The following is a 15,698-nucleotide window of genomic DNA, read 5'->3' on the forward strand; positions in this document are numbered from 1 at the left end:
ATGCACAAGCAGCCTTCAAGATTCTGTTCCCTGTTGTTATTTCCATTTCCACAAAGACATAAATGTAAGTCCTGTGTATAACATGAGCTATGAGAGTAAATAATTTACTTAATAAGCTTAGCGAGCCACTGAGAATCTATATATCTAATCTATAAATCTCTGTACAGATACGTTGTTCTCTATAATGGTATTCCATTTATTTACACAGTGAAGATGGAGGGACTTCTATAAAGACATATTTTACATACATAAATACTTAAGTAAAAAACATTCTGGGAAATAAAGTAATTCACTTTTTTAAGATTTTATTTTTTTAAGTAATCTCCACTACACCCACTGTGGGGCTTGAACTCAGAACCCCAAGATCAGGAGTGACATACTCTACCAACTGAGCCAGCTAAACACCCCTCAATTTTTTTTTTTTTATGGTCCGTTTGAAAAATTGAATATTGGAGACTGTTTTTTAATCTCAGTTTGGTCTCTATCAGGTTTCCGTTGCAAAGGATGATGTCCAAAAAGAGGGTAAAAATAAGTCAGAAGAAACAAAGTCTGTTCATTTTGAATCCAGTACTTCAGAGTCCTCAGTGCTATCAAGTAGTAGTCCAGAAAGTACGCTGGTGAAGACAGAGCCTAATGGGATAACCATCCATGGCGTCTCATCAGATATGCCAGATAGTGCCCACAAAACTCCTGCCTCAGAAGCGAAGTCAGAAACTGGGCAGCCTACCAAAGTGGGACGTTTTCAGGTGACAACTACAGCAAACAAAGTAGGTCGTTTCTCTGTATCAAGAACTGAAGACAAGATCACTGAGGCAAAGAAAGAGGGACCAGCAGCATCTCCTCCTTTTATGGATTTGGAACAAGGTGTTCTCCCTGCTGTGATACCAAAGAAAGAAAAGCCTGAACTGTCAGAGCCTTCACATCTGAATGGGCCATCTTCCGACCTGGAGGCCGCCTTCCTTAGCAGGGATGTGGATGATGGTTCAGGTAGTCCACACTCCCCGCATCAGCTGAGCTCGAAGAGCCTGCCTATCCAGAATCTAAGTCAAAGCCTTAGTAATTCATTCAACTCCTCTTATATGAGTAGTGACAATGAGTCAGATATTGAAGATGAAGATTTAAAATTAGAGCTGCGAAGACTACGAGAAAAGTAAGTATATTTTCTTCTGTCAAAGAATAATGGCAGAACTCTGTTAAGACGTAGCTCCTGGTGCCTAGATGAGTATTCTTTTCACTGCAATATGCTTATATCTCATTTCTTTTAAAGAGAGGGTGATCCGCAAAAGCTAGTTATCTGAATATAGTTCTCATTATGTCTCTTATAAGGACCCAGAGCATTTCTACTTCTAGAACTTCTTCACCTTTTGTTATTATATTTTTTTTTGTTAATAGCACTCTTTATCGTTATTAACCTAATCTAATTTATTTACTAATCTACCAAATGAATCCAGTAATGGCATTAGGATATAGATTATATTGGCAGATTTTATAGGTCATATTTAATCAACTGGATCAGAGTAGCAATTCAGTACTCCTGTGTATAGCCTCAAAAGTCAGGAAACCTTTTCTCCTAACACATCATCAACTATTTGTTGGTGGTTAGGAGCCTGTTGGAATGAAGGCCAACAGTATGAGATGACGAACTAGAACTTCAAGGTAGTAGAAATTAGGTTAAGTATATTGGGAAAATTCATGAGTAAGTAAATACTAGAATGGAGGTTAAAGAATACTTTATTAAATCTTAATTGAACAAAAGTGGTCATAATGTTTTTGAATGATGTTTGGTTATCTTTCATAGACATCTTAAAGAAATTCAAGACCTGCAGAGTCGCCAGAAGCATGAAATTGAATCTTTATATACCAAACTGGGAAAGGTTCCACCTGCTGTCATTATTCCTCCAGCTGCCCCTCTTTCAGGGAGAAGAAGGCGACCCACTAAAACCAAAGGCAGCAAATCTAGTCGGAGCAGTTCCTTGGGGAATAAAAGCCCCCAGCTTTCAGGTAAAAAGCCATGGACCAGGTCAGCCTTGGCTTTCCCATCTTTTGTTTCTGTCTTCAACTCTGTATGTAACCTATTGAACATTTGTTGTTTTTGTTAAATTTCAGAGGAGTTTGACTTTTCCTCTCCCCCTGTTTATAGTACCTCTTTTCGTTGAGTCTGTGAAAGTAGACTGGATGAGAACAGTGGCTTATTCCATTGTGATCCATATTACTATCTACTGGTAGTCATTTCTGGTTGTCCTTAAAGATAAATAATTTAGCATTACCTGGTTACTCATATAACTCACATTTCACCAAACTCACAGGCAAATGGAAGAAAGTACACTATTTAGTAAAGTTCAGGTAGATTTTTCCCTTCAGTGAACAAATTATTCATAATTGCAGCTGGAATGAATGTAAATTTCATATATGTCTTAGTTGGTACTTTTCTTGATTAAAGTTATTATTTCATTTATCTATATTGAAATAAACTTATTAGTGGTTGTAATTAAAAAATAGTTAAATTATAGTATCTTGTAATGAGCTATAGTTTGTCTGTTTTGCGATAGAATTTTTACCCTTCAGTGAAATTTTGATAATGTTAACAGATAATTAGTTGAAAAGTGAAAAAAACTGAAATAAGTTTGTACCTGTATTTTCTCTCCAGATCTAATGTAAGTATATGTTAGAAAGCAGTTGCAAACTTCTTAGCAGCTTTCCATTTCTTGGAAGCTTTCAGAAACCCAAACCTCTTCTCTGGCACGTTAGAACCAATTCAGTGGTGGAAATACGATTATAAGGGATATCAGCTAATTGAGATCCTGATCCCAATTGTGACATACTTTTTCAGTGGCCTTCTATTCCACAAATTAGTAGGGAGCAGACACATTCATCAATTTCAAGACAGTTGCCTAGGGAATAAAAGCCACCTGCCACAAAATAATTTTAAATATGCATTACTCAGTAGTCACTTGAATCAATTTTGACACCACTTCTGTACTCGATCTGACACATACTTGGGGAAAAGACTAAAAAGAGACTACCCACCAAACCTGTTGATGTCATGCTGCAACTCACTGTTTTATAATAGCGTTTAGGAAAGTGATCATGGAATTCTCTCATACCCACGGAATGTTCTACTCGCCTGAGACTTGGGAACCTTCTAGGTCATCTAAAGCTACCTATATCTCTATTGCCTGTTGATTCTCATGTCATTCCTCAGTTCCCCTCCCATGAGGGAGGCCTTTTTTCTTTCATCACTTACAGCTTCTGACTTGTGATTTGTCACTTAGTGGGACACAGTGGAGAAATGAGAATAGTGCCTATTCTCTAGGCACTGGGAAATCTGTACATGTTTTCTCATGCCGCTTTATCTTTCGGCAGGTAACCTGTCTGGTCAGAGTGCCGCTTCAGTTTTGCACCCCCAGCAGACCCTCCACCCTCCTGGCAATATCCCAGAGACTGGGCAGAATCAGCTGTTACAGCCCCTTAAGCCATCTCCCTCCAGTGACAACCTCTATTCAGCCTTTACCAGTGATGGTGCCATTTCAGTACCAAGCCTTTCTGCTCCAGGTCAAGGTAAGCAGTCAAAGCAACCTTCAGCTTCTAAACACTGCCATATCTGGCAAACGCCTGAAGAGTAACCTATTGTTAAGGTCAGTTGGAAAAGCAGCTGACCAGAACACAGCCTGTCTGTTGTACATTTATGGATCTTGAGCTGGAAGGGGGAAATTGGGTAATGATTAGATTAGGTGAACTCACTGCTCTTATCAGATGAAATCATTTTTTTCAAAGGATTATAGCGGAAAGTTGAATTTGTGACTTATATGAGGACTTTAACCAAATTAACAGCTCATTTGGGATTTGGAACATACACTTTAATATACTAGACCAAGATTTCCTGAACCAAAATCAAAGAAATTTTAGCAGTTTCTGAAAGCTCTTTTCTTAGCCAGTGCAGACTTTTTAAACTTTTAAGTATGGGAGTAGCACACTAGATAAATAGCCCTACAGTTCAGTTATTTATCTGTAAACTGCTTCCTAAATACAGTTTTATTTATTAATGATCATTTGAAACATTCCTGTCGAGGAGAGAGCTGCTAGCAACAGCAGGATGACAATTGGAATGACTTAGGTATCTGGGTGGAAAAGAGTAGGAAAAGATACAGGTAACTCGCCTAGGGGCTTTTGTCGCAATATCACAGGAATTAAAGATTAGTTTGTCTCTTCACAAAATGAATATACTTGCTTGCTTAGGAGTGCAGACTAGCTGGCATTATTCCCACTGGGAGGAGCTTCAGCATTTGGCAGAGGGAGGGCATTGAGACCTGGTATTTTCTGTCCTAGATATCTGACCTTTCCCTGGAAGCTTGTTCTTCTGTGTGCCATCTTAGCGCATTTCACCACTCCAGCCTCAAGTTTCTAACATCTTGTAGTTGTGTTCTGTCTCTTCTCTCTCTGTTCTTCCCTGTTTTTCCCCTCTCACAGGCTGTGCGAAGTTTAACTGTGCATCTGAACAGGTGACATTCAAACCTGGTGGCAGGAGGACCCGATTTCTGAGTACGCCCTGCTTGGCTCTTTGTGTGTAACACCTTTACTCCTTCCTCGTCCTTGTTTTTCTGCTGCTTGGATCTGATGTTTCATGCAGTCCATTTTCATTTGTCTCTTTGTATATCATCTACTCAGTGGCTTGGCTGAACAACTATTGCCATCAGAAGTTTGAGTCTCTGTTAGTTATGATTAAAGTTACAGAGATAATAATAGGTTTCTGTAAACTTCAAAAAAACTTTCTAGTAGAAGTGCTTCTTCAGAAGTCCGTGACAGAGAGAGAAAAGGTGGTAATGCTGTAGAGACTGCTGGCTCATTTGGATTAAGTGAAAACTGACGTCCCTAGTCCCTTCCGTCCCTTGCTCTGGCACTGGAAGTAACAGAGCTTCTTGACCACTGATACACTTAGATCCTGGCACCAGGGGAGAATTACACCCTTTTTTTTTTTTTAAATTCTTTTTCCGAGTAGATTGAAATCTTTTTTTCTTCTCAGTTAAGCCTAACCATCTCTCAGTTGAAATGATGCTAGAATCTCTGCATTGGATCCTTTCACTCCCCTGCGCCCACCCTCTAAGTCCGTAAAACCGGCACTTCCAAAAGGGTTTCTGTATAGTTATTCTGATTAAGCATTTATTTTTTAAAGGACCAAAGCCCAGAACCTGCCAGTGAAAATGGTCTTTTCAGCATGATTGCTAGGATTTCCCAGCTCTCTTGTTAAAAGTGAGATGCAATAGCAGATCACCCAATTTTCTCAGCCTGTCGTCCCAAAGGTGAGATGAAGATGATGCCTGTCTCTTAGGGCTGTCGTACAAATCAAGTAAGATCACATGCACAAACACAGGCAGCACTTGGGAAGCACATGTCATTTCCTTCTGATCAGCCAGTGCCTACCTGGCACATAGTAGGCAGTCAGTAAATGTATATTGAAATAAAAATTTGAAAAACAAAAACAAGGCTCAGGTAGAAGACTTTTATTAGAGTTTGGTTAAAGATCTTCTTTGTTGAGGCCTCAAACTTCTGATGTGGTTATTGAAGTGCTTTTTAAATGCATGTGCAAAGGTCATCACTGTTTCTGAGTGTAGTTCACAGGTCCTTGGGCCTCACGTATCACCAGTCCAGGACTACTGAACAGAGAGGTGGAAGGTGTTACCCAATTTGGTAGCTTTCCAAAGCATGTATGGTTTTTGGGTACTCAGGTGGATAACTTTTCTGGTTAGACCAGGCTGGACTGAGCATGTTAGCACCTTGACACTTAAGTAATAAGCATTTAATTTGTATGTCCAGCTAGCAAGATGAAAAGAATTCAGTAGTAGGAGACAAGAGTTGTAAAGTAGGATGTAACATGTCAGGCCTATATTATACAGCCTGAGATGTCTAAGAGGGAAGAAAGAGAACCAAGGCTTTTTTGCGAAGCATAATGTGAGAGATACACTTGAGATTAATTAATTAAATTCTCACACACTCTTAAAGGTAGGTGGTGGCACACTTGTAACATCAAGTGAAAGTGGCTAGAAATATTAAATCTTATCACTTCCTTTTGGGTCTAAAAAAAGAGACCCTACATCTGTTGAAGGCACTGGAGTATACATCATATAAGCCTTGGTGAACAAATTTGCAGGAGGCAGATTTTAAGCAAATACGGGAGGGAAAACAGGTACTTAACGGAGGTGGGATGTTTCTAGTTTTAGATGCGTTATTCTGTGCTCTCAAAATAGATTATGGTTTGGAAGCACGGCTTGGCTTAATGCTTTATTTATGTTCAAAAGTTGCTCGTTTTCTAGATACATTTAAAGATTTCTGGAGGGGAAGCGGTTAGTGTGTATATATCTAGGATTTGGAAATGTATCAGCCAGTTTAAATTGTCTCAAACTATAATGGTGGTACTGTCAGTCTACTGGGGTAGAATTGCTAATGCATTTAATCAAGTGCTTTTTAACAACCCAGCAGGAGAAACAGAAAGTGGGACAGGGTCAGTGGAAAGACTGCTTGGGTATTTGCAATTCAAGCAGTAAGACCTGAGAGACTGGAGTTCCTCTCCCATCCCAGAACCTTAGTGCAGAGCATTACTCTTAGATCCCAAATTGGGTATGGAAGCTCTGCTGTCAGCCAGGTACCTCCGTTCTTCAGACACCCATGTTACAGCTACATAAGATGCGTCCGTAGAACTTTACGTGTGGCAGGAATTCCAGGTCCCACCAGTCTGTCTCTCTCTCTGTTTTCTCTTGCTGGGACTTTGTGTGCTATTTGGAGATTCTAAAGATTTCTAATATTTTACATTGATGTTTCTTTATCTTTAACACGTTGCTCTCTCTTTGTGCTTCAGGGAAGATGGTGAAAAAAGTCTGTCCTTGCAACCAGCTCTGTAGTAATTATCTTTTCTTTCTCTTACTTTTTGGTCCTTGATTGCAAAGCGTGTTATCCATGAGTTCTTGGAACCCTGAAGCTTCACAATGTCCTCATTCCCAATTTCCATCTATCTAGTTCTGCACCCTTTTCTAAGATTTTTTTTAACATGCTTAATTGCTGACCACTGGCAGATTAAGAAATCACCTCATAGTCTGCTCTCATGTGATGACCCTCCGTGAGTCTGGCTTTGGGACGATTACAGGTTGATAGCCCATGATATAGAGAGAGATGAGGGATGCCTGGCTCTTTGGGGAAAGGGAGTCCTTTAGTCAGCAGGTCCATGCCAGCCACTCTTCCGCCCACTGGGAAATCAGCACTGATCCAAACACGGAGAAGTCCACATCCACAAATCATAGTGGGAGACATCGGTGGATTGGTGAAGAGAGAAGCACTATATAGAGTTGGCTTCTTAGACTGGTGGCTTCTCATTAACGTGCAGACAGTTCAACTACCCAACCGGCCACCTAGAGGGTCAGTCAGAAAACTCTGTATATTTGGCATATTGGGCAATGAGCTGTGACTCAGAGTAAATTATTGTTCCTAGGATCTGGCGGTGTGGGGTGTGGGAGATGTATTATGGCAGGAAAAAATTTAAAAATGGATTATGGGTGGTAAAACATAGACTACTTCTTAGAGCTTTGCAGCAGAACTGAGAAAGGTTTCAAGGTTGCTTCTCTCTGGAAGGCAGTCAGCATTCTCAGAAATACCTGTATTTCAAGTAGTGTTCTTAACCCCTTTACTGCTAAGATGGACTAAATGCACTAACCGTACTATCCGTTCTCCTAGCTTTCGTAGTCAAGTCAGCTGTTGCCAGGCGTTCATTTCTGGTCAGAGAGAGATGTGTTTATTTCCTTTAATGGGAAAGCCTGTTTTCAGAAACCAGAATAAAAAGGTTAACTGTATGGTTGACCCCTCCCGCATCGTGGTCTATAAACCCCACTTCAGAATCCAGTCCTGTGTAAGACAGATTAAAATGAAAAATGAGATTTGGTTATAAAGGAGCCTCACGGCATCAGAGGCGACTAGAGAGGTGTGACGCCCAGCATGGCTCCTCGTGAACGAGCAGTGTTCACCTCTACTGAGCTGCTTCGATTTGGCTTTTACCAGTTCTCACTTGTGATTGTTTGTGGTTTTCATTTTGATTGTCTCACTCATCATCAAGCTCACCAAGCAGTTATTACTCAAACAGGAAGAGAGTCCTCATGCATGTGACATGCTTGCTTTCTGGATTTTATCACTAGCCCAACTGCCACCCTCACTGCTTACGCTTCTTCCTCTCTGCTTCCCCACCACGGTCTGTCTTGCTTTTCAAGGTAGGCTGTTTCCTGTGCTTTTATCCTTTTCCACTTGGGTCTCCTGTACCGTAGGGGAACTGACACTTCCCTTCACGCTGTCTGTGCAGTAGCTATCCCCTTGTGGCTCCAGTGGGCACTAAGAAGTAAGCTGATACACACACTGCAATAGATCCATGTCTTGCCTTGGTGGTAAGAAGCATGTGACCGTCCTCACTCTGCAGCTTCACCTCAGAATTAGCTGTTAGTCTAATGCAGACATGCTTGTGTGTGCCGTTCCCAAGGTGGTGGGGTATAAACTTGACATGAGTCCAGTGATGAATTATCTAGGGCTTTTATGTGGCAGAGTTGCTTCGGCATGCCGCTGTGCTCTGGTGCTGCGTGGACCTGGAAAGCAGGAATATGTATGCATTTTTTTGAGCCCCCAGCATTACTTGGATATCTGAAGGCCTAGCAGCTCACAATAACTTACCTTAGTAGCTTCTATTTATTCTGCAGGAATAAATGTGAGATCTGGTAAGAAAGTGGGGGGTGAGGGAAGAAAAACAAGATCCTGACTTTTCTTTCCCTCTTCCCTAAAACTTGCCTCTTCGAATAATCTTCAGTGTGCCCTCCAGCAGAGCCGAAATCAGGCAGGACACAGACCCCTTCTTCCTTTCTCATCAAACCATAGAAATAGAATTCCTTCATCATAACCTCAAAGCTTCCTCCTTCCCTTTGCACTCCTACCTCAGCTGAATGTTCCTGTTGCTTCCACTTGCGAGTGCTTGCTCTTCTGGGAAGGGGGGAGGGATGAGAATTCATGAACCAATTGAAACTGAGGTCATCTTCAGGAAAACCATGTCTTCCTGCAGTTGAATGATTCAGGCACTGCAGAGAACCTTCCTCAGGAGTAATCTTGGTTCTTAACTCATAGGCAAATGGGAGAGGTTGAAGCCTTCATTCCTCCCGAGTTCATATTTATGAATGTGTGTGTGTGGGTCCACGTGAAAAAGGTTTTTGAACAAAGCATGCTATCTCTCCTATCGCTTCTTTCTGTTAAAGTATGGCTGAAGATTGTGACATAGTATCCACATGGTTTGGGAACCCCATCTTTTCCCGGGCCAGGCAATCTACCTTTGCATTCCTTTAACTCCTGCTTTCAACCCTGCCTCAGGGCTCAAGAAATCATCTTCTTTTGCCCTGCATTCTGCAGCATTCTAGAGCCTCACTGACCTTAGCACACCTCCCTCATCAGCGTGATGCTGGGAATGGGGTGCTGAAAGTAAGTTTCAGTACGCTGAAATACCATGTGAGTGGGCTGAAAGCAGTCCCCAGCCTTTGTGCCTGCCCTCATCTGGAGATTTTAGCTTCATCTGCCACAACTCCTAAAGAGAATCTGTTTTCATTACCCTGTTACTTATGTCGGAACATATGGCCAGACAAACCCTTGAACCCTTCCCCTCTTGCATGCCTTCCCAGCTTATCCTCTCCTCATTCAGTGGCTTGCCATTCATCATCCTGTGAAGTTTTCCCTCTTTCTGAAGTTCTAACCCAAGCTCCTTTTAATGGTTGTGTTCTGTTGCTTCGTCTAATTCTAGGGACCAGCAGCACAAACACCGTTGGGGGAACAGTGAACAGCCAAGCCGCCCAAGCTCAGCCTCCTACCATGACGTCCAGCAGGAAGGGCACATTCACAGATGACCTGCACAAGCTGGTGGACAATTGGGCCCGAGATGCCATGAATCTTTCAGGCAGGAGAGGAAGCAAAGGACACATGAATTACGAGGCAAGTCTTCTTGTTTTGTCATTTCCCTAATCTAGCAGAGTATCACTTAGCACACACCTGAAGCAGAGGTGATACCAACTACCTAACTAGTGCTTAGCATTCCATGTGGTAGCCTTCTTTAGCAGCTCAGAAATTCTAACACCCAGTTACCCTTTTGCCTTTGAATCCCTAGCTCCCTGTTTGTCAACTCGGTTTTTTCTCCCCTTTTCTCTTACCACCCTGAATTGCATACATATATATATACACACACATGCACGTGACTCTACCCACTTCCAAGCACGGTAGTTATTCTACCCTTATTTGGCAAGTGTAAAGAGACAGTAACTGTGAAAGGTTTGGTTTTGGTTTTACTATACCCTGTAAGGTTCAAACAGCCCCAGTTTTAGAATTACATTTCGGTACCACCCATTTCCCCTCTGGGCTATACCCACACCAAACTTGACATGCAGTTGTTTTGTTTTCAGGGCCCTGGAATGGCAAGGAAGTTCTCTGCACCCGGCCAGCTGTGCATCTCCATGACCTCAAATCTGGGTGGTTCTGCCCCCATCTCTGCAGCATCAGCTACCTCTCTAGGTCACTTCACCAAGTCTATGTGCCCCCCACAGCAGTACGGTTTTCCAGCTCCCCCCTTTGGCACTCAGTGGAGTGGGACAGGTGGCCCGGCACCACAGCCGCTTGGCCAATTCCAGCCTGTGGGAACTGCCTCCTTACAGAATTTCAACATCAGCAATTTGCAGAAGTCCATCAGCAACCCCCCAGGTTCCAACCTGCGGACCACTTAGACCTAGAGACATTAACTGAGTAGATTTGGGGGCAGGAGATGGAATGCTGAAGGGTGGGTGGGAGGGGGGAAGTGGGAAAGTAGCCTATATACTAACTACTAGTGCTGCATTTAACTGGTTATTTTTTGCCAGAAAGGAATGTTTTTAATACCGCTTAGAGCCCTCAGAATTGAGACTGTCCCTCCCCTTTCACCATTTATTGGAGTGGAACAAGAAGAAAAGAGCAGCTTTCTTGTGATGGGGCGGCTTCAAACTATGCTTTCCTGTTTCTCTACACCCAATAGTGAGGGCTAGAAAAGAGAATCATTTATCAGAAAGCAACAAGAGAGCTCAGTGGAAAACCAAACCCATCTGTATATTCAAATGGGTGGAGCTCTTAATTTTGGTACCCACCCCAAATCCCTTATTCCCTCAAGAATCTAAACCACAAAACAAAACAAACAAAAAAACTATTGGGCTCTCTCCTACCCTGTTCCCCCTCCCATTTTCCTTTCTTTGTTTCTACTTTTGTTTCTTTCTTTCTTTTTGGTTTAGAACCCAATGAAAAACACCAGGGGACTGAGGTTTCAACCCTTTCTTATAATAGGTCATTAGTGCTTTAAGCAAATGATACTAGCAGCTTTGACTGCAGCATTAGCAATTAGGAAAAAAAATTAAGTCCCCTGCGGACATGTAACTTTGCCATCAGTTTTGATGTGGAAACACTGTGATATATAAATGTTGTTGGACAACAGTAGTTTAAGAGTAAAATATGAAAGGTTTAAAAAGTTGAAAAAAAAAAAAAAAAGCAAGCTCTGTCCTTTACTTATTGAGACACTTTAGCTTTTTCCTTTGTATTTCCATTGTAGTAGATAAATAAATGTGAATGTAAGATTGTATAAATTACTGTACTTGAATACTTCTGTTCTCCCAGTATTGCTTGCTGGATATTTTAGTGCCTTGGACTTCTACTGCTTCTGCCATTAGCACCAACTTCTCATCAGACCCCAGGTCAGCAGAGGGCATATGGAAGGATATTAGGTCCATGTGACCCCAGCAGAGGATTATGCCAAAGGGAAACTGAGTGTTTTGTTCTGTTGTTTTTTGTTTTGTTTCGTTTTCTTTGTTTTGAAGTCATTCAGTTTTGTCTAGAGCAGGTGTAAGATGAGCAGGGTGAGAAGTTAAGTTGACATCAGTGGTTGAAAGCAGAAAGTTCCTGTTTCAAGAACAGTAAGGAGGGGTGTGGTAACAAAATTGAGCAATTTAAAAGATTAAGGGTGGTGTGTGATAAATGAAAGAAAGACTAAGAACAGGAGAACAGACTTGTCCGGAAGCCGTGTGCTGCCTGGCTCACGGGGTGCCATGAGCCTTACTTAATCGTCAGGCTTGATAGACAAGACCTAGTGGAAATGGCTGAATAGAAAGGGAAGGGGGTGGGGGCTACTTTTTAAGTTGGGAAACGTTGATAGTGGAAAGTCACCGATGGAGAAAGATGCTCTAAGAAAAACTTTGCTTTCCTCTTGTTGCAAAATATATCCTGCATTTCTCAGCTTGGGGTACTGTATTTTGTGGAAAGTGGACCCACATCTGAATTAAGCATCATAAGACAGAGTGCTTATTCCTATTCATTTCCTGTGTGATGTCCAGATGGTTGCAGGATCATACATCTGTTGTGCCACCTCTGTGTCTAGAACTGCAGCTGATATTCTCACATCCTCATATAAACAAATACTCCCCCGAAGTAATGACTGCAACCAATCAGTATTATGTAGTGCTACGCCTAGTTGTAATGGGCAGTTCTGTTATTTTCAGAGCTTTCAGAAAATAACTCTCCTAATTGGCTATGTCTGGGATCTCTTATCTATGAAGATGCAGAAAGAAGCTAGGACTCCTAATCTTTTGGGTGCTTCTTCTCTTGACTCTTGAGTTGGGAAGTTAACACATTTCCAGTCTCTTACCCACCTCAACAGCACATCCCAGGAATCACCACAATAGGGGGAGCCTGCTTGGCTGTCCTATCCTGTTGTTCCTTCGTGGGCCCTGTTTTCGTCAGTAAGTTAGCCTAGGTCCCAGAGATGCACAGAACCCTGAAGGTTTAGGAGAGTAGAAGTGATAAGGACAGGGGTTCCAAGCCCTGCTTCAAAGTTGTTTACTTATTTATTATCTGCTTAAGATTCTTGGGGAGATGGTAAGAGTAAGGATAGAATAAAGAAGGTGCCAAGTAAATGAGAAACGGACCACCTAAGATCAATGAAACCATACTTTTTACTAGAGGAACGAGGGAACCAAATGCAGCACATTATTTTTTGTTATTTTGGTTTAATTTTGAGATCTCTTCACTTACACACAAAAAGTAAAAACTGGTTTTATTTACTGTTGATTTTTTTTCCCTCCTGTGGATGAAGTAACTAAAGCCTAGAGGAATGAACTAGTGCTACTGAACTGTTTAAATTATTTTTGTGTTAATAGTACACTTTGAGTATCTTTTTCCACATTACAAAAAATCTTTCTGAATTATAAATGTTTTCCTTACATTATTTAACAATGTACACTGTTTAAAAAAAACAAATAAACTGAATTCAAACCTTGGGGGTTTCTCAGCAGCCGTTAATTGTACATGTTGCACTAACTCTGGGTGTGGCGCTTCTTGTAAGACTGCGCTTCGTGCTTCAGTTTGTTACCTTTGTAGACTTATTTAATGAAACCATTCGAATAAACCAAACTTGCTTTTGTTGAGCTGTGGGGTTTCATTTCCAGCAAATTCCTTTTGCATGATCTCATTAGCTCAGTTTTGAGTTGTGTACAGTTTATAACTGGATTCCTGATTCCGGGAACTTTTTTAAAGCAGCAGTTCTGAACTAAGATTACGCTTCAGAAAAGGGAGAGATTTTTTTTCTGGGGGAAGAAAAAAGGTAAGGATGTCAAAACCAAAAGATGAACATATGACCAGATCCACATGACGAGAGATACGATAAAGGGGAAATCATGGTAAGCTACAGCCTTTTCATCTTCCAAGGGAATAGAAATGGCTCACTGCCTTCCAGTAGGTTAAAGGAGTGCCCTGCCTCGGGTTCACAGCTTCCCACAAATGGATCTGTGATCGAAAAATTAATAAAAGCCACAGCTTAAAGATTAGATGAAAGGCACAGCCCAAGATGCATCTTAAAAAGAACCTGCAAATTCATCATGGGGGCAGGGGGTTATGAAACATTTAAAACTATGAAAAAAACCCAAGTTAAGATGGGTTATATCTCACATCTGAAATGGAGAAATACAAACACCTACTTGTGTTTTTTGTTACAAAGAATTTATTTTGCTGTCTTAAAATGCCTTTTCTTTGGCCTTCAATCATTTCCTTGATCAGGAAAAAAACTGCAGGATAGTGACACCATAAACCTATAAACGAGAGATTATCATAGATGAAGACTGCAGCCAGGATTGCAAGGTAGCTAAACGCCGCTGTAGCTTTTGTTCTCAGGAGGATACACAACACAGTTGTGGACAACAGTAACACCGAGCCCCACGGAGAAAGGCGGCAGACGTTACAGTTCCTTGTAGGCAGTTGTAAAAGTTGGTGCTTAGTAGTACGGCTTATGTTGCTTACAGGACAGGTAGCCACTGGGCATTCCTAAAATTTCTATACATACTAACACAGCAGCCTAGCAATAAACAGTGAAGAACCTCAAGAGCCAAAGAAAAGGTGGTTCATCTCCGAGCCTCCCCCTGCAGGGTGTAAGCGCGGTTTTCTGACTGCTCAGCTTTATCTGCGGCAAGTTCCAACAGTCAGATCCTCTGGTTAAGTTGAAGCAAGGCAAATCCTTGGAAATAAAGCTCATTCCCTAGGAACGATGAACAGTTTTATGGCGAAAAAGTAGTTTTTGAAGGGCCCTTTCTGACAAAGTCAAGGATGTGACCTGAGCCTCCATTAGGATGGATCCAATTTCCTTTTCTTCAAGTCCTGGTTCTTCCCAGTGCTATCACAGTTTCCTATGGGAGAAAAAATAATTTAAATGTGGCTGCTATTATTTTCCAAGTAAGAAATAAACTGACAGCTAGTAATTTCTGAACTCTGGTAGTTAACAATCCTAACTTAAGCTAAAAAGCCAAGAATGAAAACTGTTATGAGGGCAGAGCCCTTCGTCAACGCTAGATCAAGTTGTAACCAAACGCGATGGGCCTACTTTAATGAGGAAAAGCTCTTCATTCAGTTCGTGGTTAAGCTTCCTACTACTATCAAGGGTTACGAGGGGTTGCACCTCTAGTCAGGAACTCAAAGGAAAAGTTGTGGCTCAAACCAGTTACTTGTCATTTTCTTAGACCGCTGTTCCTCTGGCAAGACAGTACCCAACTTCTTCAAATGGAATATCATTCTTCCTTTAAAAGGCATAGAATCAAGCCCAAGTTCTTTTAATTTTTGTAATTTTTGTTCCTAAACACTTCGCTACCTGTTACATCTTGGTTGAGGTTGTGAGTTTGGAAATGGGAGGGTCCCGATTTTGCTTGTGGATTCCGGTGGCACATGTTCTGTGGGGTCCTGTCCCAGGTCACCCTCTGGTTCTTCAGAGCTGGTGTAGCAGAGGTCTGGAGCAGTTCTGGTTTAGACAAGGGCCTGACATCACTGTCACCTGCATCTGGATCCATATCCCACATTCCAAGACTGTCTGCAAGGACCAAGATCATGGGAAAATGCAGCATCGCCCAGTGTTTTCACATAAAGCGCTGGGGAAAGCTGGTCCTAAGAAATCCCACGTCACATGTGGACTGGGACAGCTCCTGGCATTTCTCCTTCCCCTACCCCTGAAAGTACACTGGAGCGTCTCTTGGGCCAATAGAGGAGCCAAGTGTGTGTCCTCAGACCTGCCATCAGTCCATTGGGCTCCCTTTTTTCCCCAAAACTTTATGGGACTATAAAACAGATAAAAATGAAGATTTTTTTTTTTTTAT

General features: G+C 41.7%; 2 protein-coding genes across 14 annotated transcripts in view; one reads left to right on the top strand and one right to left on the bottom strand.

The window, feature by feature from the left end:
- The window catches only part of WNK1 (WNK lysine deficient protein kinase 1), a 150,723-nt gene extending 137,233 nt beyond the window's left edge, over nucleotides 1-13,490 (top strand). For all 9 annotated transcript variants that reach the window (XM_044228043.1, XM_044228034.1, XM_044228037.1 and 6 more), the window contains 5 exons: nucleotides 489-1,150; nucleotides 1,799-2,001; nucleotides 3,364-3,558; nucleotides 9,806-9,993; nucleotides 10,458-13,490. In XM_044228043.1, coding sequence (XP_044083978.1) covers nucleotides 489-1,150; nucleotides 1,799-2,001; nucleotides 3,364-3,558; nucleotides 9,806-9,993; nucleotides 10,458-10,775 — 1,566 coding nt within the window. In that variant the 3' untranslated portion in view covers nucleotides 10,776-13,490. The remainder of the gene's footprint in view (nucleotides 1-488; nucleotides 1,151-1,798; nucleotides 2,002-3,363; nucleotides 3,559-9,805; nucleotides 9,994-10,457) is intronic.
- Nucleotides 13,002-15,698, bottom strand: part of RAD52 (RAD52 homolog, DNA repair protein) — a 37,995-nt gene continuing 35,298 nt past the window's right edge. For 4 of the 5 annotated variants that reach the window (XM_044228048.1, XM_044228047.1, XM_044228044.1 and 1 more), the window contains 2 exons: nucleotides 15,200-15,415; nucleotides 13,002-14,741 (listed from right to left, as the gene is read on the bottom strand). In XM_044228048.1, the coding sequence (XP_044083983.1) occupies nucleotides 14,680-14,741; nucleotides 15,200-15,415 (278 nt within the window). In that variant the 3' untranslated portion in view covers nucleotides 13,002-14,679. The remainder of the gene's footprint in view (nucleotides 14,742-15,199; nucleotides 15,416-15,698) is intronic. The other variant, XM_044228049.1, reaches the window with a different exon arrangement.

The sequence above is a fragment of the Neovison vison genome, chromosome 12 (assembly GCF_020171115.1).
Source record: "Neovison vison isolate M4711 chromosome 12, ASM_NN_V1, whole genome shotgun sequence".
In the NCBI taxonomy this organism is placed as follows: Eukaryota; Metazoa; Chordata; class Mammalia; order Carnivora; family Mustelidae; genus Neogale; species Neogale vison.